The 27,789-nt window shown below is 50.0% G+C and overlaps 1 protein-coding gene across 1 annotated transcript in view; it reads left to right on the top strand.

Moving 5' to 3' along the window:
• The window catches only part of CDH1 (cadherin 1), an 80,500-nt gene continuing 53,479 nt past the window's right edge, over positions 769 to 27,789 (top strand). Inside the window, 2 exon segments of the mRNA NM_001163060.1 lie at positions 769 to 921; positions 1,803 to 1,917. Coding sequence (NP_001156532.1) covers positions 874 to 921; positions 1,803 to 1,917 — 163 coding nt within the window. The 5' untranslated portion in view covers positions 769 to 873.

Here is a 27,789-nt window from a genome sequence, read left to right as displayed (position 1 = left end):
ATATATATTAACATGGTTAGTTTTATTTTATTATTATTATTATTATTTGTCTTTTTGCCATTTCTTGGGCCGCTCCCACAGCATATGGAAGTTCCCAGGCTGGGGGTCTAATCGGAGCTGAAGCTGCTGGCCTACACCAGGGCCACAGCAACGCTGGATCCGAGCGGAGTCTGCAGCCTACACCACAGCTCACGGCAACGCCGGATCGTTGACCCACTGAGCAAGGGCAGGGATCGAACCCGAAACCTCATGGTTCCTAGTCGGATTCGTTAACCACTGCGCCACGACGGGAACTCCGGAAACACTGGTCTTATTAACTGCATGTCATCTTCATCACGACATAGGGAGAGGTTAGTACTATTCCCATTTGGAAGGTGGAGAAACTGAGCCTCTGAAAGGGGGATCCTATCCAGTGAATTGATTCGCAGATCCACGAACCGACGGAGACCTGCAGTTAAAAAGACAGTAGTTAAAGGGTAAAATACTTTCTCGCCCCAGATGTTAGTGAAGCTGTTATTTAAACCTGGTGGTAGCAGGTATCAGTGGCGCTCCTACCCCCTACCCTGAGTCTACTGTAAAGGGTCACCGGGTCGGCGCGAGGCAGGGGGGCGGGATCGGGGGCGGAGCTTGCGCCCACGCCCGAGGAGGAAGCCGAGGTCGCGCCGTGCCGCTCATTGGCTGCGGCTGGCAGGTGCACCTTCAGCCAATCAGTGGTTCCGGGGGCGGGACCTTCGCGGCTCACCTGGCTCCCGCGGCGCTGCCCAGCTCAGTGGCGTCCGGAGCCTCAAGGCACCTGTGAGTTCGCGGAAGTCCTGCCAGACTCTAGCCCGGCCTAGCCCGGCCGGACCCTACCCAGTCCCCGCCCGGCCCGCCATGGGCCCTCCGTGCCGCAGTCTCTCTGCTCTCCTGCTGCTGTTGCAGGTACGTTGGGTCCCCGACTTTAAAGGGAATGCCTCCCTGTACCACCATCCGCGCCCGGTCCCCTAACCCCTTCCTCTCTTTCGTCGTCCCTTCCTCGCTCCTGTCGTCCCCGCTCCCTCTTCTTCCAAAAAAGTTTGGGTTCAAAGGGCCTGAACCGCCTGGAAACTGCGCCGTGGTGGACTCCATGGAGAAGGAACTGGGAGCGGGTGCGGGTGAAGGGCGAGTGCCGCTTTGCTTACTCCCTCCGGCAAATACCCGAGGTGGGGGGGGGGGCACGCCCCGCTGCAGCTACTGGGGACTCCGTGGGGAAGGGGAAGGCCCGGAGTGGGGTGGGGGTTGGGGTACGGGATAGAGGAGCCCAGGTGAAGCGGCCTGGGAACGACCCCTGAGGTAAAGAAAGGGGAACCAGTGGAAATAAAGGCACCTGCCCTGTAAAGGAAGGGTAGTGAGTAGGTACGGGGGCGCCCCCTGGGACAGGAAAGTGGGGTCCAAAAGGGGTTGGAACGCCCCTCCGTCTGAGGAACTGGACTTAGGAGTGGAAGCGGTCTCGGTACAAGGACGGTAGAATTGGGAAGAATAAAGACGCCTCCCGGGAAATTAAAAAAGAGACTGGAAGGACAGGGGAAAGGGGTGCTAGGTCTGGAGGAGGTGACCCAGCAGCCCCCTTCCGGCGAATCCCCGGGAGCTTGGCGGCCGCAGGTGTCCGAATGAAAGACTTCGGTGTGACTGCCTGCCCCGGGGGCGGGAGTGGGAGGGGTGGTTCCCTCCCACAGCCTGGCGCCGGGAGCGAGGGAGGGGAGGCGCTGTTGGTTTCGGTGTGGGCAGGAGGGGACCCCCCACCCCACCCCGAGTCACCCGGTTCCTTCCTTCCCCCATCCCAGGTCTCATCGTGGCTCTGCCAAGAGCCGGAGCCCTGCAATCCTGGCTTTGGCGCCAAGAGCTACACGTTCACCGTGCCCCGGCGGCACTTGGAGAGAGGCCGAGTCCTGGGCCGAGGTGAGAGCGCGCTACGGGTGTCCCGGATCAGGGTGGGATGGGAGAGGGAAGGGTCTGAGAAATTGCCCTCCCAAGCCCCTGGGCAAGCCCTTTCTTTCTTCCCTGGCTCACAGGACACTCTATTGTAATTTCAGCCGATGCAGGGATCTAAACTTAGACCGCGATAGGGGCTTGGGGTTGAGGAGGCTGTCTTGCACGGTTAACTTAGTTGGGGTGGGCACTTATTGGAGGCCATCAGTGGGTCTCATGTCGTCCTGACCCCTTAGAAACTGTTTGGTCATTTCAGGCTGCAAAAACCTGATGTGTGGGAAGAGGGTGGGGGGTGGGCAATTCCCGTTTTACGGATGAGCAAGCGGGAGGCTCCGAGGGTGGGGTCCACTTGCCGCAGGGTCAGCAGAGTAGGAATCTGAACTAGGATCTGCCTCCCAGGCCCTATCTGTACCATCTCTGGGGCGACTGAGGAGCCCTCTCTTGGTTACCAGGTTGTGGCTTTTGCTCATAGAGATGAAAACATTTTGATACAGGTACTGTTTCCCCAAGGAATAATGTTGGTTTTTTTTTTTTTAAGTCTAGTAGCTCTGACTCAGGGAATGAAAAATGGACACAGTGTACTTCTGGGGACTTATCACTGTGATGATCTGGATTCTAGAGTTTGCTTTGTTTCACTACACTGTTGCTCAGGAGTGAGAGCAAGGGAAGGCTGGTTTCTTTTCTGGTTTCACTGATTCCCAGGTGCTTACTTCCTACTATAGTGACTTTCATCTCCCTCTTGATTTAATTGATTGGGTGAGTATCCTAACAATAAAAGAAACTCTTTTGGAAAAGAGAAATCACCCACAATTCCCCAAAGGGACTTCACTGTTTATTCTTCCAGTCCTTGGCCACGTGAAAAATCAGCAGCAATCACAGTGTTGTCTGAAATTATTTTTGAACTTTGGAAGTTGTTCCAACAATAGGCAGCATTATTATTATAATTTTTTTTTTCAAACAGAAACTGCAGTTTGGTTGATTAAACATATTTGCTTTTCTGAGGCCCATTTGTGTTGCGTGGAGCTTTCTGTGGGGTCAGAAAGGGAGTGTCCTCTGCCCGATTTTGCCCTGAGTCCGCCATTACTTGGCCAGTCTCGGATGTTCTATCCGACCTGGTCCTGGGTCCCCCGGGAGTGATTGAGGAGTTGGGGGGATACTCCACCCCCATCCCTGGTATTCCATGTTCCAGCAGATTGCTGATAAATGTCCCAGGACCCTCTCAATGCCCTCTAAGTGGGCATTATGGGCAGTTAGGTGCCAGAGTGTGGGTGGCCTGGGATGTTTTGATGGGTATCAGTGGGCAGTGAAGCCTGGCTTCTGGGAGGAGGCACAGTTGATCCAGCCCAGAATTCGGAACAGGGTTCAAAACATTGTGTGCATCTGTGTGTGAGGTGTTGCCACGCAAGTGCTGGTCACTTTGTTTTCCTTCACCAAGACATTTGGTAGCCCCACCGGGTGGGTTAGTCTAGTTTCTTTTTTCCATCTTCCTTCCCCAAGCTCTTGTATCTGACCAATAATAATATTATTACATATTAATAATAGCGTATTTACCTGTTTGCTTTTGAACCAGACTCTGGGGCAACCGCGTCACATACTTTACCTCATTTAATCTTCCTAAGAACCTTGGAACGGTGGGCACCATTGCAATTTCTATTTTAAGAGGAAGAAACTGAAGCATAAGGCAATTTTGTAATCTGCTCAGGGACCCACAGCTGGTCTTTGTCCTGTTCTCAGCCCTTCTCTTCTCAATAATCCAAAAAAAAAAAAAAAAAAAAAAAAAGGTTTCTTGTGGCTCAGCCAGTCAAGGATCTGATGGTGTCACTGCTGTGGCTTGGGTCACTGCCGTGGTATGTATTCAGTTCATGACCTGGGAACTTTCATATGCTGAGGGTGCAGCAAAAAAAAAAAAAAAAAAAAAAGAATTTTGAGGAAATTCCCTGGAGAGCGTGCCATAGGGCGCCCCACCCCCACCCCCTTCCCCGGGGGACGGCAGCTGGGGGTGATGGAGGCAGAGCAGACCCAGGAGGTGGAAGGGCCCTGTGGCTGGTGGTGCTGATGGGAGAGGCAGCCTCTGGAAGTGCTTGTGTGGCTGGCTCCCGTTCCCTGTGTGTCCTATACCCAGCCTCACTCAACAGATTTCCTGGCATTTAGGGGTTTTTTGGTCTTTTTGGACCATGGCACCTTCTACCAATCCAACGTGGAATCACCCCAGAATGAAAGTGCCTTTCTGGTAAAATCACACATGCAACCTCAGGGGTCTGCTTTGTGATTTAAAAAGGCAGCTAGGAAGTTCCCTGGTGGCCTAGCAGTTAGGTTAAGGATCCAGTGTCATCACTGTTGTGGTTCAGGTCACTGCTGTTGTGCGGGTTCTATCCCTGGCCTGGAAACTTGCATATGCCAAAGGCATAGCATAAATAATGAAATTTAAAAATAAATAAAATTAAAAAATAAAAAGGCAGCCCGGATTTAGGAAGGCGGCCTCATTCTCTCTGGGCAGACTGGGAAGGTGGAGGGATGTGGCCGTAGTGCCAGGTTGAAGTATTAGCCCTGTAGGGGAGTCTGAGGACAAGGAGCCTGTTCCTTTAGGTCCACAGGTGGCTGAGGAGTGTCACAAGTAGGGTTTTGACGAAACTCAGGAAATCTGAGGGTGGTTTTCTGGGGTCATTCCTGTGCCCTGTGAGATGGTTGGCCCCACAATCTCATTCAGCCTTTTATTTTTACTCCACTGGTTTCTTTCCAGGTTTTAGAATGGAGAATGTTAAAACAAACCAACAAAACATAGAAACCACAACTGTAAACTGGTTCTTTGGCTTTTTTTTTTTTTTTTTTTTTTTTTTTTTTTTTTTGGGCCTCTCCCGCAGCATATGAAAGTTCCCAGGTTAGGGGTTAAATTGGGGCTGTAGCTGCTGGCCTACCCCATAGCACAGCAATGCCAGATCCTTAACCCACTGAGCGAGGCCAGGGATCCAATCCCCATCCTCACTGATACTAGTCATGTTCATTACTGCTGAGCCACGACAGAACTCCTCTTTGGTGTTTCTGATGATTTTCCTTTTTCTTATCACAAACTGGTGTGAGAAACACAGGCTGTTAGTCAGTTTCGGATCTCAGGAGTGTTACCCTAGATCCGAGGGTACTCAGCTTTAAGTTGATTGAGGGCTGGGGAAAAATAAGCAGGCAGCTTTCAAAACCAATGGTGTCTTTGCTTTGCTTCCTCCACCACCTGGCCTTGGGCAAACAGGGCTTATGTTTTGGTTTGAGCTCTGGTTGCTTGGTGGAGGGAGCACAGGGAGCTCCCTCCTTCTAAAAGATGTGCTGAAAGGTGATGAAGACAGTATGCAGGCCCCCTAATTAAACGTGGCTTTTAAAAAGCCAACTGTGGAAGCCGACTTTGGGGTCACTTTACATCCTTGGATCCTCACTCCTCCGCCCCTCGAACTCCTAAATGTCACTTTCCTGATACTCACATCTGTGACAAAGGTTGCTGCAGGGCAGCTCTCTTGGGGAGGTGACGAATGGGTCCTCCTCCTGGCCCTGGCTTTGTGTGTCACCGGGAGACGTGGTAAAGTCCTGAGCCCTTCAAGGCCATCTCCAGCTAAGGAAGGCTGGCCGCCGCTGCTTCTCTGTGGGGCCGATGGACCTGCCCCTCCCCTCTGCCAGGTGGCTGTGGAAATCCCTGTTTGCTCTCCGGGGCTTTTTATTGGGTGAGACTTTGCTTCCAAATGCTCATCTAGGTGTCTGTTACACATTCCCTTCCAAGCGTAGCTGCAGATAAGGTAGACGCTGAAGCTATCGGCTCTCACATCTCCCAGAAGCTGCCAAAACCCGAAAATCCCCAAGAGGCACCCGTTACAATCCAGGCTTTCTGGGTTTCCTTTCTGACTCAACCCCCATTTCCTTTCAGGGCTTTGGGATTTCAAGGAGGGGAATGAAATCGGTAGGGCTTGTTGGGATAATTCCGAGAGTACCTGAAAAATCCAGGTTTGGGAGTTCCCACCATAGCTCAGTGGAAGTGAATCTGACTAGCATCCATGAGGACACAGGTTCAATCCCTGGCCTTGCTCAGTAGGTTAAGGATCCAGTGTTGCCATGAGCTATGGTGTAGGTGGAAGACGAGGCTCAGATCCTGAGTTGCTGTGGCTGTGGCTATGGTGTAAGCCAGCAGCTACAGCTCCGATTTGACTCCTAGCCTGGGAACCTCCATATGCCTCAGGTGTGGCCCTAAAAACAAAAATAAATAAAATAAAAAAGAAAGATCAGGTTTGAATTTCTGTTACTAGCTATGTGACTTCGGGTAAACCACGTTACTCTGTGAGCCTCGGTTTCCCCATCTGTAAAATGGGGGGGGTAATACCTAGAGGTTTATCGTGAGGATTAAGTATGCATATTTGTTTCTTCATTTGGATTCTTTGGTCAACAAATGAGTGCCTATTGAGTGTCTGCACTGGGCGGGACCCTGGGATTTCAGGGGTGAATAGAGACAATGTGAGCTGAACATAAAGCAAGGGAGAAGGATGCAAGGAAACAGGAGAGAGTCGTCAAATGGTTGCTTACATTGCTTGGGGCAGAGTAGACACTCAGATTATTTTGGATGAATGAATGAATGAATATTTACTACCCTTCATGGTTTGGCTCACCCCCCCGCAAAATATTTTTTCCTCCTCAGGCCAGCCTTCCATGTTGATGGTAGTTGGCAGGGAGATTTGGGTCTGTTAGAACTTTCTAAGGTGTCTGTGAGGGCTGCATGCCCAGTCAGTGGCTCCTAAAGCCTGGCTGTAGTGATAGGTGCATCCGGGGCTGCAGTGTACTGAGTGCTTCCCTCTGAAAGCCACGGAGAGCAGGGAGGGGAGATGTCAAACCTGATTCTAGAAACAGAAGGGCAGTTAGACATTCTTTAAGTGTTTCTTGTCTTAGGTCAACTGGAAAGAAATTGGTGGTGGTGTCTCCCCCTGCCCCCTCTCTTTTTTTCTCTCACTAATTTTTTTTTTTTTTGCCACACCTACGGCCTGTGAATGTTCCTGGGTCAGGGCTCGAACCCACACCATAGCAGTGACAGAAGCTGCTGCCGTGCCGGGGCTGAGTCCTTAACCCACTGTGCACAAGGGCCCTCAAGTTTCCCTGGTCTGTGCTTGGGCTTTTGCGTGTTGCTGTTGGGAGCGGTGGAGGCCCCTCTCTTTCGGCACTTTGCCTCCGCCCTCCTTCCTGGTATCTACCCCTAACCCTCCCCTTCCCTGCAGGGCTCTGGTAGCACCTCCCAACATTAGAAAGTTCTTGAATCAGACTGCCTCAATGGAAACCCGGGTAATGCCCCTTGCCAGCTGAGGGACATTGGTCAAGGGCTTTCTAAGCCTTAGTTCCCCCTTCTGTAAAATGGGCGTAGTGGAACCCATGTCAGAGTACACAGCGAGGGCTCAAGGACTTTTACCTTAGAGCCCTGGAGTATTTGGTGCCTTCTGTTTGAGACGCTCCCACGTTTTGCCTTTGGTTCAAACATTTCCCTGAGCTCTTTCCCACCCAGAAAACCAGCCAAACCAGTTTCTTCACTCTCCCAGCTTCTGTGTTAAAGCAAATACGGCTCTGCAAACAGCAAACCATGCCTAGACCAAAGTGCCCTTTGCCAGAGAAGGAAATTCCGTGTGTTTTCTAGCTTGCCACTGTGCGTTGTGATTGGGGCGGACGCAGTGGGTTTGCCTGTGGACCTGCCAGTGAATAGTGTTCAGAATTGGTGGGGGGGGGGCGAGTGGGCAGGGAACAACGTGGGGGTGGCGGGGGCAGGAAATCAGAATGACCTTGAACCTGGCTTCTTTTGTTTGGTTTTCAAACATATTTCATAATACACATGGCTTAAGGATGCCTGTCTTTTCCCCATTGCCAAAAATGCTCTGCCCCAGCCCCCGACACCAGGGTTTAGCCACATGGCTAAAGCATCGAATCACCCTGGGCCCCTCAAAAACCATCCTGCAGATTCAAGGAGCTATAGTCTCTGAAGGTGGGGTTCCGGATATGACATTTTTAAAAGCTCCCCAAGTGTGTGCCGCCATCTGACTCATTGCCCCGGACAACTCCAGTGCTAGGTCATGAGTGTTTGATGAGCAAATACCTGGTGCCAGCCAGGGGGTGGGCAGCTGGTTGGCCAGCCTAAGGTCAGGGATACAAGGGCACCCTTGATTGGAGAGGGATAAGGCTGCCGGTGACAGAGAGCCCCCGTGCAGGGAAGAGCAGGTGGGGTGCAGGTGGGGGGCCCAGGGAGGCGACCAGTGCAAGACCTCTCCCCGCCCTGCACCCAGCGCTGGGGGGCTGCCTTAACACGGGGGCCCTCAGGGAAGTTTCGGAGGATCTCTGAGAGACCCCCTCCCCTCGGGGTTAATTCCAGCATATGGGAGAATGTCATCGGGGTGGGAAAATATTCAGAGGAGCAGTCAGTTTTACCCCTGGACCTCGGTGAATGAGGGGGTGTCCTTTGCTGGGAAGAGAGGAGAAAGAGGAGCAGGTTGGGGAAGGAACATTCCTTCTCGGTTAGGAATGTGTTAAGTTTGTCTGAAGGACCTAGAAGGGGCATCCTCATGGAGGTATTTGGGAATTTCAGGTCTGGAGCTTGGAAAACAGTAGGCACCGTTTAAATTGGAATTTGTAGGACATTCCCTTGTGGCAGCAGCAGGTTAAGGGTCTAGTGGTGCTGAAGCTGCAGCACAGGTTTGATCCCTGGCCTGGGAACTTCCAGATGCCACAGGTGCCACCAAAAATAATAATAAAAAAATAAAATAAAAGAAGAAGGAATAGGAATTTGTAAAAGAGAGTGATCTTTTTTCCTAAATCTCGTGTCAATAGAGGCAGAGGTTTCACAGGGACCCCACAAACTAGAGAACACGATGGAAGGGCTATGCTGAGAGTATTTGGAGGTGACCCACAAATAAAAAGAAAAATATTTGAAATTTCCCTCTTAGCCTAGAGGCTAAGGAGCTGCCATTGCCACCGCCGTGGCATGGATTCCATCCCTGGTCTGGGAAATTCTGGATGCCTTGGATGCAGGAGGAAAAAAAAATTTTGTTTCCATCCACTGCAAAAGGGGGTCCTCACAGACCTGACAGCTTAGGTAAGGCTCCCAGTGGCCCAGGGTGGAACTGGCATTATCACCCACAGATCAGAGAAGCTGGACAACTTGCCTGGGGTCGCCCAGCCAGGAAGTGGCTGTGTCTCCACTCCCAGATGTTATCTTCTAAAAGCTGGGCTTTTTCCTACGTCTCTCCACTGCTCTGTTGCCACCCTGACTGCACCTCCAGAGAAACAGACTCACCCTTCTAAGGTGAATTCCTCCTGCCCTTTGGAAAGGAGTTTTTTACATCTTTCCTTTCTCACCACTTTTAATTGTAATGCTGGAATCCAGCCTTTTTTTTTTTTTTTTTTTTTGCCTCTGAAGGACCTCTTTTGTCTTTGGTTTCTGAGCCATTTTCAGTCTCCTTCCCCTTTGACTTTCACTTCCAAATAAATGGGAGGTAAAGGGCATTTCCTTTCTTTTCTGTCTTTTCTGGTCTCTGAAAATGCGATTTTACTAGCATTCAGGATGGAGAGTTGGGGGAGTTTCCATCACAGTGCTGTGGAAATCGTCCAACTAGGAACGAACAGTTTGAGAGTTCGATCCCTGGCCTTGCTCAGTGGGTTAAGGATCTGGTGTTGCCGTGAGCAGTGGTGTAGGTCGCAGACATGGCCTGGATCCCGCGTGGCTGTGGCTGTGCCTGTGGCCGCAGCTGTACTCTGATTAGGCCCCTGGCCTGGGAACCCCCATATGCCGGGGGTGCAGCCCTAAAAAAGCAAAAAAGAAAAAAGCAAAAACAGAAAGATGGGGGCTTGGGAGGCAACCTGTCCTAAACAAACTCATGATCCACCTGAGACTTGTTGAGGTCTGGGGGCCGGGAAAAGGGACAGCTGTGAATCCCTGTGGGCACGGATGCTACCTGCTGGGACGTCACGGAGCCTCCTGAGGAACTGAACCAAAACCATAAACGGTGGCCAGCACGGGACCCCGTGGGGAAACTGGCCAAGGTCTAGATAATAATTAGCGGGCTTTGTAATTAGGAGAGCTTGTAACAAGCCGAAAGCCTTCAGATTTATGACACCTGGACAAGTCGAAGGTTAAGAACACCTGTTTCTGTGGTTTGGCACTCGGACGCGCAGACACACCTCCCCTGTTCCCAGGAGAGTTTTCCCAAAAGACGTTTCTTAAGTGTCTTCACTTAGATGTGGCAACAGCCTCCTTCCTTTCTGGTCCCTCCTCTTTCCCACCCCTCCCCTGACACAGTCTTTTCTCCATTCAGTGGTCAGAGTGAGGAGATTTTAAATTTTAAGTTCCAAAACATGACTCCTACTCAAAATCTGCCAGTGTGTCCCCATTCCACACAGGATGAAAGCCCGTCTTTTCTATGACTTAAAAGCCTTCCTTCATCTACGTCCGGCATTCCCCACCACCCCCTTACCGCTCGCCCTGACTGAACCTAGAACACCAGGCACACGTCTACCTCAGGGCCTTTGCACTGGCTCTTCTGCTAGCTGCACGCCTTGCTCCTTTATGCCCTCAAGTATCTGCTCAAGTGGCGCCCTCTCTGTGAGGCCTTTCTTGAACCCCTTCTTTGAGGCAGTAACCCCTTTCCCCTTCTTTGCTTTATCCTCCGGATCACTTCTCAGTGTCTAACATGCGGTGCCTTTCACTTAATGCCCCTCTTGTCTGTCTCCTCCCACAAGACGAAAACCTCCAGGAGGCCAGGACTTTGGAGTTTACAGACCATATTGCACCTGGAACTGTTCTTGGCCCTTAACAGGTGTCGATGACTATTTGAATGAATGAGGTTTCTGAGTGTGAATATAGGTCTGTACATAGCTTTTGCTTTTAGAACTTAGTCCACTGTGCCTTCTTCCAAAAAATTGATATAATTGACATATAACATATTAGTTGCAGGTGTAATTGTGCTTTTTGTTTTAAAGAACAGAGGGAACTTTCTCTTTTGAGTTTGAGCTACAGGAAGGAAATGAAAAGGAGGGTGTGTGTCCCCGCGTGGCACTCCTTCTGTGCACCCCTGCTGTAACCTGACCTCATTGTCTTGCCACAAAACAGCTTGCTGTCTAGAGTCTAAAGGTCAAGTGAGCCGTTTCTGCCCCACACTTGTTGGTGTAAAGAAGCCCCAGATCAAAATCTAAACAGAGATCTGAGCCCGCCAGGGCCACCTGTTAGGTTTCCTATTGTCTGGATGACACCTTCCTTGCACAAGGCTTCCAGATGCACCCGACACCCTTCTCCTGGGTATTTGCAGCATCCTTGGGGCCCATTAATTGTTTAAGACCTGGTTTCCATTCTTCGAGTTCTTGGCAGTTCCTGGAGGGAGCTTGTTGAGAGGTGTAAAAAACTTGAAGATGATAATCTAAGGCTAACTCAGTCACCTCATAGCCAAGGTAAAAATCTCACAGCTCCGAAATTCACCTGGGCAGTAAATATTCATTGAGAGAGTAGAATAGGGCAGTATCTTATACATCTTTATGTAAGATACATCACCTTGCCTTCTGGAAGATCATGCCTAATGAGCGGAGTTGGCAGATTTAACATCAAGAACACAGGACTCCCAGTTACATTTAAATTTCAGGTAAACAATGACTAATTGTTTAGTGTCAGTATGTCCCATGCAATATTTGAGACATACTTATTAAAAAATTCTTTCATCTTCTTTTATCATAAGCAACATAGTATGGATAGCAGTACCATGTGGCCAGGACTCTTCCCATTTGCTGTCTCTCCCTCTTCTTATACCTCACAAAACCAAAGAGATGTGATGGTTCTGGGCCCCGAGTGGCTGTGAGCGCAGGTCACACGGACAGGAAGTGGGAGAGCCTGGCTGCATGTTCAGTGGCTGTTGGACCCCAAAGTCTGCGCCTTTACAGCAGGAAACGCCAACTAACCAGATGATCTGTGAGCAGCCAGGTCAGGGGGCTGAGAACTGCTCTGAAGGTCTCAGAGGGAGAGAAGTCCCTCCGGGTGACAGGGGCGTTTGTCCACAGAACAAAAGTATGTTGTCCCTGCCTACATATGCAAGGTGTTTGGGATATAATAGGGGATACAAGACCAAAATCTCTGCCCTTGTGGACTCGAGTTCTAATTGGAGGCGACCGGAGGCAGATACCTGGTGAACTATGGAAGGGGGAAAAATACTTGGAAGGGTGATATGAATTATGTGTGATGAGTTTCCTGGTGGCTCAGTGGGTTGGGGATCCGGTGTTGTCACTGCTGTGGCTCAGGTCCCTGTTGTGGTGCGAGTTTGATCCTGGGGCTGGGACTTTCTGCATGCCGAGGTGTGGTCAAACAACAAAAAAAGAATTTATGCGTGATAAGGTGGAGATATTTGGGGGAGGTTGTCACTAAGAGAAGGACAGTTCTATAAAGAACTGAAAAAGTGGGATGCTTGATAGATGTTAGAACCGGGCTATTTCTTGAGGGAGCGGGACTTCCCACATTCTTTTAAGTCCATATTGGTGCCATTTAAAGATTATATTCTGGGAGTTCCCGTCATGGCTCAGCAGAAATGAATCTGACTGGTTAGTATCCATGAGGATGCAGGTGTAATCCCTGGCCTTGCCCAGTGGGTTAAGGATCCGACGTTGCTGTTGCTGTGGCTGTGGTGTAGGCCAGCAGCTGCAGCTCTGGTTCAACCCCTAGCCTAGGAACTTCCATATGCCCTAAATAAATAAATAAAGACTATACTCTGGTCAGGCCTTTTTCTAGAGGAGTAATCCTGAGAGCTAATTGTCACCACATCTCCTTTAAAGGGTATCGGACTCAAACCAGGATCCACTGAATGCTCTCCAAGCCACCCCACCCCTTGGCATGTTCCAAAGAGGCAGCCTGACTTCTCCGGCAGATTTTTTTTTTCCCCTTTTGGTGGGTGAGGGGTGTTGGTTACATGTATACCAGTGTCCCACGACCTGCTAGTTAGAATGAAGCCTGGTTTCAGTAGAACTTGCAGTAAGACTTTCAGACGGCCAACTTCCTCCCCCACAAATTCTTCATTGAAATTATGTGGGAGTCTTTCAAAAGGGAATGAGGTGACCAACTTGTTTGTGGGAAAACTTGCTGCTTTTCCACACAAAAACGTCATCCCTTGAGTCAGCTCGGGACAATAACCTGGGCCCTATTGACAGGTGGGGTGGGGCCCTGAATCACGGCCATTGAGAGGCCTCTCCTGGTGACATCACCCTCTCATGGTAACAGGTACTTTAGGTGCCTGCTCTTACTCATAAATCCCAGGAGATACCAGCCCTGGATTTTTGCACTCTTAACAAGAAGCCAGGGTCTGGCGGAGATGACGGGGTTCAATAGCTGCTTGGTGAAGGTCCCGTGGCCGGTCTCATTTCCACCCCAACTCCTGGGCTTGTAATCATGACTACACTTTCTCGAGAAATGAGAATTTGTGGGTGTCCTTCCTGTACCTTTTGCCTACTCAAGTCTGTATTTATAAAGAAATGCTCATCTGCCTCTTATAGGTGGGTGTTTCAGAGCCTGTCAGAGTCTTTGATTTTGAAACTTCCATGTAAATTGTGCTGATTTTTCTTTGGACTGTAGAATTTGTCTTCTTTCTTTTTTTCCTGCTAATCCTCTTGCCTGAGCACTTCAGGCTTTGGGAGTTAAATAGCTGGGGAGGCTGTTCGGCCTTGGAAACTGCACATCACTTACCAGGTGGGAGCTTTACTCCTCGATTCAACAGAGAGAGTTGATGTCAGGGTTGTCGCTTTAATCTTCAGCATTTATTTCCCTTTCAACCTGTGAAATAAAAGACTCGGCCTCCCAGAGCCGCCCTAGGAGAGTGAAGGTGAATCGGGGAGGGTGGTATGAAAAACAGGTTTGCCTGGGTTCAAATTCTGACTCAACGCTTGCCCTGTGCCTTTGGGCAAGTTACTTATCCTTTCTGTGTCTCACTTCCCTCACCTGTAAAAAAAGAGGATAAAATCGTAGTTCCTACTGTCACAGGGTTGTGATGAAGATTCAGTGGGTTGGAGTTCCTGTTTTGGCTCAGCAGTAATGATCTGGACTAGAATCCATGAGGATGTGGATTCAATCCCTGGCCTCATTCAGTGGGTTAAGGATCTGGCCTTGCTGTGAGCTGCAGTATAGACCAAAGCCGTGACTCGGATCCTGCATTGCTGTGGCTGTGGTGCAGGGTGGCAGGTGCAGCTCAGATAGGACTCCTAGCCTGGAAACTTCCATATGCTGCAGGTGCAGCCCTAAAAAAAAAAGGGTTTCAATGAGTTCACACGCATCTAATGCCTTCAGTGCCTGGCACTTAGCAGACACTCTTTGAGTTTTTATTATTAGATGTTTCTGCTTTAGACTTGTGTCGAGGGAGAAAAAAACACTGAAGACTGAAGGAGCCAGAGAGATCTAAGGATGAGGAAGGGCTACATCCCCTTGTCATTTTCCTCCTTGACATCCCCACACAAGACAGTCTTGACCCAGTGCCTGTTCAGGTGCACATTGCGCAGAGTATAAGCGCCGCCGTCCAGACCCGCCGTCATGGCATGAATGCGCTGATTGATGGTCACACCTGTTTGCTCCAACCGTCCTATGAACTTGACTCTAGTATTATCTCCATCTGGAAAGCAAGGCTCATGGTTCAAGGCCACAAAGCTAGGAAATGGCAGGCAGGAATTTGAACCTCAGTCTGGTGACCCCAAAGCCACTGCCAGTGTACCCACATTTGGTTGGTGCTTTTCTGTCAACTCCAACTGCTGTCAGATCCCTCTCATAACCCATTGTTATTTTATATATTTCCCTGGGTTTTTTTGGTTTGTTTTTTTTTGTTTTGTCTTTTTGCCATTTCTTGGGCCACTCTTGCGGTATATGGAGGTTCCCAGGCTAGGGGTCTAATCGGAGCTGTAGCCGCCGGCCTACTTCACAGCCACAGCAATGCAGGATCTGAGCCACGTCTGCGACCTACACCACAGCTCGCAGCAATGCCAGATCCTTAACCCACTGAGTGAGGCCAGGGATTGAACCCGCAACCTGATGGTTCCTAGTCAGATTCGTTAACCACTGAGCCACAACGGAAATTCCCTACGTTTCCCTGTTTTGAATTGGGTAGTTGTAGATTCTTATTCCCCACCCCTCTTCATTTTAACACACTCTTCTGCACTTGTTTTTCTTGGCTTGATATATCTTAGAGCTTTTGCTCATCATTTTTAACTGCTATATAGTGCTCTATTTTATAATAGGTCCCTGTTGATGGATACTGGCTGTTTCTGTTTTGTTTTGTTTTGTTTTACTATTACAAGCAATATTAGGAGCATTTTAGATGGTGTGAGCAGGAGAGTCTGTGTCACGGAGGTCTCTGTAGCCGCTGGGATTGTTTCTGATGCCCGGGGATGGTTCTGGGCACTCCTGAGTGGTGCACTGGGTTTTTGGGGTTTCCTGATATGCGTGAAATAGCTGCAGGAACTTTCTCTCACCAAATCTGAAGAGTTTACTCTCGCAGGGGACACTGCCCAGCCTCCTGCTGTGCCCATCAATAATTTAATAATTCTGGAGTTCCGGGAGATCCAGTGCAAGTTAAGGGTCCGTGTTGTCACTGCAGCAGCTCAGGGTCACTGCTGTGGTGCAGTTCATTCCCTGGTCTGGGATCTTCCACATGCTTTGGGTGTGGCCAAAAAAAGAAAAAAAAAAAAGTTTCCTAATTCTGTTCTTTCCGCATGCCCCAGGATCCTTAAGCTTCCCTGGGTTGAGAATTTTATGGATGACTGGTTGCTTTGGCCTTTGAGAAGGCTGAGAACCAATTAATCTGCTTTTAAATACTTGCCAGAGGGTATCCTCCATGTGGTCCCGTGGAGAATGGAGTGAGGAAATGGGGCAGACATCGTAGCAAGAGGGACTAGGGTAAGACCTCTGAAATCAGTTTGAAGCAGAGGAAATGCATTTCTGGAGACTGAGAGCCTTTTCCCAATTCTGACACCTGTAGCACCTGTGGTCACACTAGGAGCATCTTGCCTGGCCCACCTCCCTCCCTGCCTCAGGGAGTTAGTTCCAAGTTCTCTGTAAGCCTGAGACCCTTCCTCTACAGGAAGAGCTAGAATTGTTTAGCACAAACCTCACAGGGAAAGAGTATGCTTTTAAAACTCCATCCTTAGAGTTCTCCTGTGGTGTAGTGGGTTAAGGATCCATCTGGCTTTGTCACTGCAGCGGCTTGGGTTTGATCCCTGGCCTGGGAACTTCCACATGCTATAGGCACATCCAAAAAAGGAAAAAAAAAAAAAAAAAATCCATTCTTCACCATCTTTTGTATATTTATTTAGATGGGAAAGAACAGCTAAAGTTAAATTCATTCATAAAAATCCATTCTTGGGAAATTCTCAGGTGTGGCACAACAGTTAAGGATCCGGTGTTGCCTAAGCTGTGGTGCAGGCTGCAACAGCGGCGCAAGTTCCATCCCTGCCCAGGAACTTGCACATGCTGCAAATCCAGCCAAAAAAAAAAAAAAAAAAAAAAAATCCATTCTTCGGTGGCCAAATTAGAAGTGTCATCTAGTTTCTTAGTTTATACATGAATCAGTCAATTCACCCAGAGTCCCCCAGCTGGTAGGTGTCAGCATTGGAGTAACAGTATTGTGGTTAAACAGGAATCCTGGAGTTCCCATCGTGGCACAGTGGTTAACGAATCTGACTAGGAATCTGACTAGGAACCGTGAGGTTGCAGGTTCCATCCCTGGCCTTGCTCAGTGGGTTAAGGATCCGGTGTTGCCGTGAGCTGTGGTGTAGGTCGCAGACGTGGCTCGGATCCTGCATTGCTGTGGCTCTGGTGTAGGCAGGCAGCTATAGCTCCGATTCGACCCCTAGCCTGGGAACCTCCATATGCTGCAGGAGCGGCCCTAAAAAGGCAAAAAGACGAAAAAACAGGAACCCTAATTGGGTTCCACCCATTTATTGACTGAGTACTTGGCTATTCATACAGGGTCTCAATATAAATCCCCCGCCAAACTGTGGGGTAGGTACTGTGATAGTTCCATTTTCAGGTAATAAAACCCAAATCCTCTGGAGGTTATTGACCAACCCAGGGTCACAGCTGGTGACAGTGACAGCAGAGTGGAAAAGGCAAGCCTCCCAGCCTGGCCTGCTTTTTTTAACCCTCCCTGTGTCCAGTAGCTCTAAGAAAACCTGCACTCTAGATTCTTCATTTTGGCCTAGAAAGGAACCTCGAGATTCCCCCATGCAGCCCCGAAGTCCTTTACCAGTTTTAGCCCTTTGGGTTAAAAGCTTCAAGATACTGCCTGATCCTTTGGAAACACAGACTAAAGGGCTTGTTTGTGGCCGCTTTGGGCTCCATTTTAAATTTGAAGGTGAACTATGTTAAGAGACTAATATTTGCAAGCAACCATTATAGAGCTTTGTGGGTTCCCTTTAATTACTATCATTTTTTTTTTCTTAAGGGCCACAGTTTCTTCCTACTCACTTTGGGGTGAGGGAGGGGCGCAGGGCAGGGCGGCGGCCGCGGGGAACTGGTGGGAATGTGAGAGCTTGCCTGTCTCTCCACCAAGCAGGATCTGAGGGAAAGATTTTGTTCGTAAGAAATTTCATCGCAGTCGTAAAGGATTGGGGTTCTGTGAAGAAAGGAGGGCGGGGTCTTGATCCGGTACAGGGGCGCAGGGCCGTGGTATTGAAGGTGGAGCCACAAGGGGTCTGGGACCGGCTGCAGGTGGAACAAGACCGCCATGTGCTCAGCGGTGTTGCTACACGGGCCTTATCGTAGTATTTTCTCGACTTGTGGATACATTTGAGATTCCCCGTTTTGAAGCTTAAACGCAATTCTTCAAGGAAAACCTCAATGATGATCTGTAAGAGAAAATGCAGACGCTCCTTCTCAGGGAGCCACCGGCAGCGATTTGGCGCGTATCCTCCCAGACACTGTGTGAAGCGCTGACAGAACGCCTGCGCCCATGTCCGTGGGCTTTTTAACAACTGGAGTTTTCCAGAAATGGCAGTGTGAATTGTTCCATGAAGTGTAACCAGCCATCTCCCACCTCCTTCCTTTGCAACACGCTGTCCGCTGTTGTTAACCTCTGGAAGATGCTTTTAGCATCACGGAGGCTGCCCCCCGCATGCTCCGTGTCATCTCGAGGTTTCTTGTGTTCAGAGGGGGAGCGCTGTGGAGATGAGGTGAGGAGCATTAGAACGCTGCGATGCCACGTGAGGAGACAATGGGCGATTCAGAACCCAGGAGGAGTAGGACCTGTGTGGGTGGCACAGCTGGTGCCTCTGCAGGGGGAGGAGCTGGGCCGGGGGCGGGGTGGCCTGGGAGCTGGGAAGGTGGGGAGGAGACAGCAGTGTCTGTTGTTGGCTGGTGGGGGGGGGGGGGGAGAAAGACCTCCCATGCAGATTCTGGGGGCCAGGAATATGACAAAAGGGATGCTTGAATGGTGACTCAGGTAGCTGAGGTGAAACTGAGCTTCCTGCCCTGGACTCACACCAGGAAGGTAGGGCCTTTCAAGGAAACTCCACCTTGGCTCTTCCTGCCTGGCTTCTGAGGCTGACAGGGCCGGCCTGGGCCATCCACGGACTGTATAATGGGGCTGGCTGGCTGGCTGGCTGGCTGGCTCACTGGGTGGGGCCCTGCGGGCAGAGACCCGGGCAAGCTGGGAGAACCCGGAAAACAGGAGCAGCAGGTTCTCGCTCTGTCTGCCCTGGGGCCAGTAGTCAGAGCTGGTCCCAGGCGCTGCTGGGGTGATCTGGAGTGGCCAGGGAGTGAGAAATGAGCCCCACCATCCACATGACCCCTGGGCCAGTGTGGTCCAGCCTGGTGCCTCAGACTCAGGGCTGCCCCACCCCGGCTGTCCCTCAGCCCCTCCAGATGCATGGCCACAATCCGCTCCTCTGTCCCCAGCCTTGCTTCCTAGCTCAGCACATGCCACCACCTCTTCTATTCATCATCCATTCATTTACTGGTTCATTCATTCACTCATTCAATAAAGAATGATTGCTATTATGTCCCAAGCATGGTTCTAGGACAGGGACACAGCAGAGAACTGAACACATACGGTTCTCTATCTGGATGGATGTATTCGTATTCCCGTGTGTCAACGCACACAGCGATAAACCTGATAAGTATGTGAAACATTTAGGGGGTTGTGTGGCCGCACATACACAAGAAGAGTGAATCTGCGTGAGCGTTGCTGGGAAGCAGGGGGTGGTCTGAGGCGGCCTCACTGAAGGGGACATTTGAGCAAAGGTCCAAGGGCAGTGAAGGATGAGGGCAGGGGGTAGGCAGCAGGTCAGGCCCTGGGGCAGAGCAGAAGAGCTGGAGGCCTGGGCATGAGGATTCCAGGGATCAGGGGCTGGGGTGATGAGGGGCTGGTGGTCAGGAGGGCCTTGTAAGGACCCTGTCTCTACCTCCTCTCTCCCCTTCAGTCCAGATCCACCTTCCACCTCCTGCCAGGTCGGTCTCCTCACCCCCAGCCCCCTGCATTCCAGGCAGTGGAATACTCAGCAGGTGCTTGTTGGAGGGGCTCCTTCTGTGGGGAGGGTTAGGCTGGTGGTTAATAGCTTGGCCCCTGCCCCCTGACTGCTCAGGCTGTGGCCTGGGGCCTCTCCCAGGCTTCTGGTCTACTTGAGTAGGAGTGAGGCCCATGGTCCCACATTTCTTTTGGTGTTGCTGGTCCCTCCCCAGGGCAGCCAGGCTCTGTCCCATCTTCATTAGCACACTTGCCTGTGCGCCCTGCCTAACTCGTCTCTCGGGGCCAGCTCCTGAATCCTTGGATGTTTCCTCCAAGAAGCCTTCCCTGATCTTCCTCTCCTAAGACTTGGGTCAGGACATCCCCCCATCCCACCCCCGCCTCCACCAACACCTTAGGATGAAATCCCTGGAGTTCTTTCTCCCCACCCAGCAGCTGGGTGCCCTGTAAAGTGTTCTCAGCATGGCACCTAGGATGTAGTTGACATTCAGTAAGCAGTTTTTTCGTTTTGTTTTTTGTCTTTTTAGGGCCGCACCCAAGGCACGTGGAGGTTCCCAGGCTAGGGGGTGAATCAGAGCTACAGCTGCAGACCTACACCACAGCCACAGCAACACCAGATCCATTTGAGCCATATCTGTGACCTTCACCACAGCTCACAGCAATGCTGGATCCCGGACCCACTGAGCAAGGCTAGGGATTGATCCCACATCCTCACAGGTTCTAGTTGGATTGTTTCTGCTGCTCCACAACAGGAACCCCTGTTTTTTTGATGGCTGCACCTATGGCCCAGGCCAGGGATTGAAATCAAGCCACAGCTGCTACCTTTAACCCACTACCCTGCGCCCAGCCAGGGGTCCAGCCTGCGCCTCTGCATTGGTCTGAGCCACAGCAGTCGGATTCTCACCACCATACCACCAACGCTGCACAGCCTGGGTCAGGTCCTGCAGTCGGATTCTTAACCCTCTACGCCACAGCAGGAACTCCTCAATAAGTAGTTGAGGGGCCCTTTGCTGTGAATTAGGCTGCAAGGTCCCTAGGGATGGGGATGACCTATCCACCTGTTGGGGACTTTGGTTGGGAGGTTGTGGACCTGGAAGCCAGATTCCTAGACCTCTTATCTTTTCCATTGGATTTTTGCTCTTCCTCTTCTGAATAACCCACAGATCTCACTTTTAGCTAAGTGTAGATACAGACCTTCTGGTCATCCTTTTAAACAATAATGGACGCTTTAAAAGTTTGATCTTCCCCCAAGCTTCCCATGGCCGTTTGCTTCCTAAAGATAAATCAGTTGTAAAAAGCGGCTTCATTTACAGTGTTGAGCGCCTGCTTTTTACAGGAAATTAGGTTGCTAACTACTGCTTTTTTTGAGTGCTTGGCATCAGTCTGGCACCGAGCCCCAAACTCCAGTTCAACTTTCCAACCTTCTGAGTCTGTTCTATGCCAGGCATTCAGACCTGAGCTTTGGGAAGTTAAGACCATAGGTGAGGCACCCCCCACCCCAGGGCCCCAGCCCCAAGCATTCTGGAAGGGAAGTGGGGAGGACAGCAAACTGAATAGGTAGAATGTTAGAAGGTGGTCGGAACACACTGGGGGATGGGGTGAGGGTGGGGGGAGAAAGCTGAGTAAGTGGCCCGGGGAGCGGGGGGACTGCCCTGTAATCCAGATGTGGCCTCAGTCTTTTGACTTCCAGACCCATTTCCACTGCACGGTTGAAGTTGGGGTTTGGAGAAGGAATGACAGGTGTTAGAGTCGCTGGGCAGTTGAAGATGCGGCTGGGAGGGTGAGGAAAATGCAGAGGCGGGGAGAGGGTACTGGAAGAGGGTAGTGGGGTCTGGAAGCAGGGTGGGGGGGGATGAGGGGATGTACATTTGGGGGAGGCTCTCACTCGGTCCCCTTCCCCACTCCTTGGAATGTGGCCACCCTGCAGGCTTTGCCATTTGAAATGCTGATGAGTTAATTAGCAATTGTTTACAGGCTTTCTTTCGGCCCTAAAGTATTAACCCTGTAATTCTGGGAACAGTTCTCTGTCTTTAAGGTGCTTCAACCCCCTGGATCACTAATTAAAAATTCTGACGGCTGGGTCTCACTCACCCCCTTGGAGATTTCAATTTATAATCCTGAGTGGGACCCCAGAGACTGCATTTTAAAATAAGCCCCACTCTGGGCGTGAACTGGAGATCTCAGAATTGCACTTGAGTCCTGGGCTGGAGTATGGCTCACAGGGAAGATTTCAAAGTACGGGCTTGGAGGGGGCCGTCCCTCCAGAGATGGATTCGAGAGGTCTAGGGGGACTTGGGTTTTTTTTTTCCCTTAAACACAGCCCCCAAATGATTCTTGGTGTGGTGGTGGTGGGGTGTCTATGAACCCACTCAAAGTTGGAGACAAGATGAGTGTATATGCGAGCATGGTTTGTTTTATTTATTTTTTTGTTTTGTTTTTTTTTTTTTTGGTTCAGCGTGTCCACAGCTTTCATCATACTCTGAGGCATTTAAGTTCCCGCAAAAGAGGCATTCAAGTCTGGATCAGTCTGAAGTGGGAACCAATTCCAGATCCATTTAGGCAGGGATGAAGGGAAATGACGCTTGAGAGCTAATTCCCCATATGTTCTTGGAGAAGCAAATATGAGCAAAATGTGCAAGATGTCTGACAGACAGGAAAAACCCCGGTGGAGGAAGAATTCCTTTGTGTTCAGAGGAGAGCTTGCGTGACCAGGGTGCTTATTCTTCCTCCCTCCCTTCCCATCTCCCCTCCATCCTGCCACCCACCCATTATTCATTCTTCCATGTTGATAGTCGCTGAGCATCTGCTGTTTCCAGGAGCTCAGGGATCAGGCTGCTAGAGCAGGGAGCTCAGCCTGGGTAATTCAGCCTGGTGGGTGACTTGACAAGTTAACTTACTTGGTTTTGGACTGAGCTGAGGTGTCAGTTATGAGTCTACAAACACAGGTCCCTAATTTATGAGTTGCCCAGCCCAATGTTAAAATGCTTCACTAAGCCCTGCTACTGTCCTGGGGAAGCCAGCATGAAACTCAACCGGAGCAGAAAGCAGATCCAACATGGAGATAAGGCAGCGGCAGTTTCAGGTTTGGGCCCGGCCAAGAAAGAATTTTAGGGACTTTCCTTGGTGTGGACAGAGGAGAGGTTGCTTTTCTATTTTCTTTTTTTTCTGCGGGGGTGTGTGTGTGTGTGTTGGTTTATGATTAATCCATGTGGAGTTTGATAACAGACTGTGTAAAGCATTTCAGATATTTGATACTAAATGCACTCCTAAAATTTTAGAGATGGCAATTAATCATGAACCTGAGGACTCTTGGGTTGTCCTTGCTATTAAACAGACTTTCTCTCAAATGGCTAGTTTATCTCTCTTCCCCCTTCACCCCACACCTGTGGCATGTGGAAGTTCCCAGGCCAGGGATCAGGGAACAAGCTCATGCCATAGCAATGACCCAGGCCACTGCAGTGACAACACGGGATCCTTAACGCACTGTGTCACAGGGAACTCCTTTTTAGGGCCGAACCTGCTGCACATGGAAGTTCCCAGGCTAGGGGTCGAATCAGAGCTATGGTTGCTGGCCTGTGCCACAGCCACAGCAACATGGGATCCGAGCCACTTCTGCAACCTACACCACAGCTCACAGCAACACTGGATCCTTAACCAACTGAGCAAGGCCAGGGATCAAACCCGCATCCTCATGGATACTAGCTGGATTGTTTCCACTGTGCCACAATGGGAACTCCCCCATGCCCCCCACCTTTTAAAAAATAAGTATTTCTGGGACTACTCTGGTTCAGTGGTTTAAGGGTCTGGAGTTGTCACCGCTGTGGCTTGGGTTGCTACTGTGGTGCCACTTTGTTCAATCCCTGGCTCCAGGGAACCTCTGCAGGCCTTAGATGTGGCCAAAAAGAAAAAAAAATACACACACACACACATTAAAAAAAGATTTACTCACAGCCATAGAGAACAGACCCATGGTTGCCAAGGGGTTGGGGGGATGGACTAGGAGTTTGGGGTTAGTAGATGCAAACTATTACATTTAGAATGGATAAGCAATGAGGTCCTACACAGGGGACTCTTAGGGTGAACCATGATGGACAATAATATAATACAGGGAATTTATTGATATGTATGACTGGGTCATTTTGCTATACAGCAGAAATTGGCACAACAGTGTAAATCCTCTATACTTTAATAATGTAATAATGTTGTAATTGGATCTAGTTTCTCCTTATGTCTTGTGCCTTGTTCTTAGCTAATCTTCCTCAGTGTAAGCGTCAGATAATTAAAGGGCATTATCAAGAACCCTTCAGTTATTGATAAGCTTTTGGTATTACATATATGAGCTCATTTAATTTTCATACCCACTCTATTATAATTATTCCCATTTCGTGGATGAAGAGACAAAGTGGGATTAGCAGTATGCACTTCACAAGGTTATGGGGGAGATTATACAAATGAACCATATAATGTAAGGTATTCACTGGATACTCAGATATAGTGACAATTTTTTTTTTTTTTTTTTTTGGCTTTTTAGGGCCACACCTGAGGCATATGGAAGTTCCCTGGCTAGGGGTCAGGTCAGAGCCACAGCTGCTGGCCTAGGCCACAGCCATGAAGGATCCAAGCCACATCTGCAACAGCGGATTCTTAACCCACTGAGCAAGGCCAGGGATCAAACCCACAGTCTCATGGTTACTAGTCAGATTCATTTCCGCTGTGCCACAACAAGAACTCCAGTGGTTTTTACTATTGGTAGTTGTAAGATGTAGTAGTGATTATTATTAACACTGATATAGCTCTTAATATGTGCTGGCCATTGCCCTGAGCATTTGCATAGTGACATATCACTTGAAACCCATTACTCTGTGGGAGTGGTAGAGTCTAGGCTCTAATTTTTTTTTTTTTTTTTTTTTTTTTTTGCAGCATATGGAAGTTCCCAGGCTAGGGGTGGAATGGGAGCTATAGCTGCTGGCTTACATCACAGCCACAGCAACATCTAGGCTCCATTTTTGAATGAGGAAAAGAGGCCCATTCAGGTTCATTTAGCTTGGGGTCCACCACGACCTGGAGATCTGCTCCGCAGAAGGTCCTAAGTCCAATGGATCCTCTTTCATCCTCACACCATTTTATGCCATGATGGTCCCATGATGGGAAAGTTAGAAGGCCACCTCCCCACGCCCCTGCCCTGAGGAGGGGATTCTCTTTCCCATGGTGCTAAGATTCCTTTTTCAGAAAGTTTTCAAGGTTTCTTTGAGAACCTCTTGACTCTGTTGGTCTCTTTCTTCACTTTGTTCATTCGCACCTCATTCCAGGGAAGAGTTCTGAAGGTGTGGGGTAGGTACCGGAACACACGATGTCCCTGTGTCAGGTAGGAATAGGGAAGTGGGCAAAGGAAAAATGAGGATAGGAGTTCCCATTGTGGCGCAGAGGAAACGAATCCAACTAGGAACCATGAGGTTGCGTGTTCGATCCCTGGCCTTGCTCAGTGGGTTAAGGATCCAGTGTTGCCATGAGCTGTGGTGTAGGTTGCAGACGCGGCTCAGATCTGGTGTTGTGGTTCTGGTGTAGGCCGGCAGCAACAGCTACAGTTGGACCCATAGCCTGGGAACCTCCATATGCCGTGGGCGCAGCCCTAAAAAGGACAAAAGAGACAAAAAAAAAAAAAAAAAAAAAAAAAAGGAAACATGAGGATAAAAGATGAGGACAGGAGGAGAGCTGAGTAGCCAAATGCTTGCCACAGAGCCTCTATCCCCGCTAAAACCAAACCACAGAGAAGACTCTGAGCTTCCCACCAGTCAAAGAGAGAAATAAGATTAGTTGCATGATTGGGTTTCTGTGTGTAAGTAAAAATCAGTGCTTTAGTGGAGAACCTAGCTGCTCCAGAGAGCTCATGCCTTCCTGAAATTCTGGCAACACCCCTTCTACTTCCCATTTGTAGTTGTCTTTATTGTTTTATGACATGCAGAAGTTCCCAGACCAGACATCGAACCCAAGCCACAGTGGTGAAAATGCTGGATCCTTAACTGCTAGGTCACCAGGGAACTCCAGCACTGTAATGTCTGTGGATGACTGACAACTCCGTGCCTGCCTCCAGACAGTCCGTGTTTATTAGCGCCTGCTGTGTGCCAGGTACTGGTCCAGAGAGGGGGACACAGCAGGCCCTTGCCTTTGGGGAACTTCAGTTCGGTGCCTAAATTGGCATCGACGTGTGAATAAGTAGGATGTAAGATGTGGACCCTCTCTGAAGGAAATAAAGGGAGAGATGGGGCAGGGAGTAACTGGTGGGTGGGCTGCTCTAGCTAAGAGTGCGGCACAAGGACGTGCGTGTACTGTGCAGTGGTGGGAAGCAGGCCACTGGAACTGCAGGACGAGGATCCTGAGAAGAGGGAACAGCCGTGACCAAGCGCCTGGGCCGGAGGAGGCAGAGGCCGGCATGGCGAGGGCCTGGGGATGCGGCTCGGTAATGAGTAGGGGATGACATTGGAGGGGCAGGTGGGGCACAGCTCTTGTCTCTAGTCTAGACGGTCTCTTCTGCAGGGCAGATGAATGCCTCTGCATCAGCTTCCACTCAGACGCAGTGATGCGGACCAGGCTATTCGGCTGACGCATCCTTCTGGCTCATCAGGGAACCTTTGCCCTTGGCCGGAGGAGGCTCTGTCTGTTTCTTTTGGAAATGATGAGCAGGAGACCAGACCATTAAGTTTGTTCAATGAACATGGCTTAGCTGAGTGTGGGCTCTGTGTCAGAAGGGATTTGAGGCGGATGGTTGATAGAAATTAGTTTCTGCCCACAGTATCCTGCTTTTCAATTCCAGCTAAATCAGACCTCTTCTTGCTGCTGTTTGTACTTCTGTTTTCCTGCCCCAGCTCTCTTTCTGGCAGCATCTGATTTTTTTCCTGCTCTGAAATAGCTGCTAATGGTCCTTGAACTTTCCTTACGGGTCTGACACTGTGCTCAGAGCTTTTTGTGGATTAACCTGTTGAGTTCCCATTGTGGCTCAGCGTTAATGAACCCAACTAGTGTCCATAAGGTTGTGGGTTCAATCCCTGGCCTTGCTCAGTGGGTTAAGGATCTGGCGTTGTTGTGATCTGTGGTGTAGGTTGCAGACGGGGCTCAGATCTGGCGTGGCTGTGGCTGTGGTGTAGGCCGGCAGCTGCAGCTCCAATTCAACCCCTAGCCTGGGGGGATCTCCATATGCTGTGGGTGCTGCTCTAAAGCAAAACAAAACAAAACCTGTTGCGTGTCATCCCACTCCTTCAGGAAACAGAAACCATCAACCTCTCTGTTCTACAGGTGAAAGTGAGCGGAGGTGACATTGTGTATTATGTGCCTGTGTGCCTGATGTGACGCAGTTGATAAGAGGTGGAGCCCTTGGGTCATCCAGGCTCTTAACCACTCAGTCCTGTACCATGGCCTCAAATTAAGGGCTCGGCGTCTAGGCTCCTTGTCTCAGCATTGGCCTCACGTTGCCCCATGGTGGCCAGTGAGTCACTGTCCTCCTCGTGCCAGGCCTGGGAGGGCAGGCCTCCACCAGCCCTTTGAAGCCCCATCTCTGAGTTACAGTGTGATGGTTGCTGCCCCTCCAGCTTCTTAGAAGAGAAGGCTGAGACTCTTTACTTAGCTCTCTAAGATTAATAAGCTGAGGACCTTTCAAGGAATGTCCAGTCAGTGTCTACTGAGCATCTTTTATGCACCAGGCTGTCTTCATTCAGAGTCCAAAACTCGCATTATTGAGAGCTTGCACTGCGCCCCATGCCAGGCTGTGCCTGCTGTATGTATACCTCACCTCTTTGTGTGCAGAGGGAACCACAGTCAGCTCTGCTTTAAGGTGATGTGGGCCTTCCTAAAAATCACCTTAAAATGTGCAAAATGGCCCCAAACCCACAGGGCGTATGGAGAAATGGCGAGGGGCACAGCACGCAGAGACTTCACTGTGATACATGTAAAAAAAAAAAAAAACCCAGTTCAATGAGGAGCGTAGGCCTGAAGGTTTGCATCTTGTGAGTTACTGTGGAAGAGGGATAATCTGGAAGGAAAGGGAAAGTTGTAACCCCCAGATGGGAGGGAGGTGGTGCATGCTGTGCCAGGGACATGGGTGTGTCCCGTGCGTTCCTGTGCCTCCGCCGAGCACACGTTCCTGCATTGGCCTAGTGCTTCTCGCAGACAAAATCGCACACGTGAGCCAACTTGAAATTTGAGTTATGCTCACATTGCTCCCAATAAATCATTCCTGTTGGAACAAATTTGCATTTTCAAAAAAGCATTAGAGAAGAAGTTACTATAACCTCTTTTTGCAGTGAGTAAAGTGAGTCTCAGAAAAGAAAAGCCCCTGGCCCAGGGTGGTGCAGCTAGGAGGTGGCGGAGCTGGGATTTAAAG

This window comes from Sus scrofa, chromosome 6 (assembly GCF_000003025.6).
Source record: "Sus scrofa isolate TJ Tabasco breed Duroc chromosome 6, Sscrofa11.1, whole genome shotgun sequence".
NCBI lineage: Eukaryota > Metazoa > Chordata > Mammalia > Artiodactyla > Suidae > Sus > Sus scrofa.
This window is presented reverse-complemented; position numbering and strand designations above follow the sequence as displayed.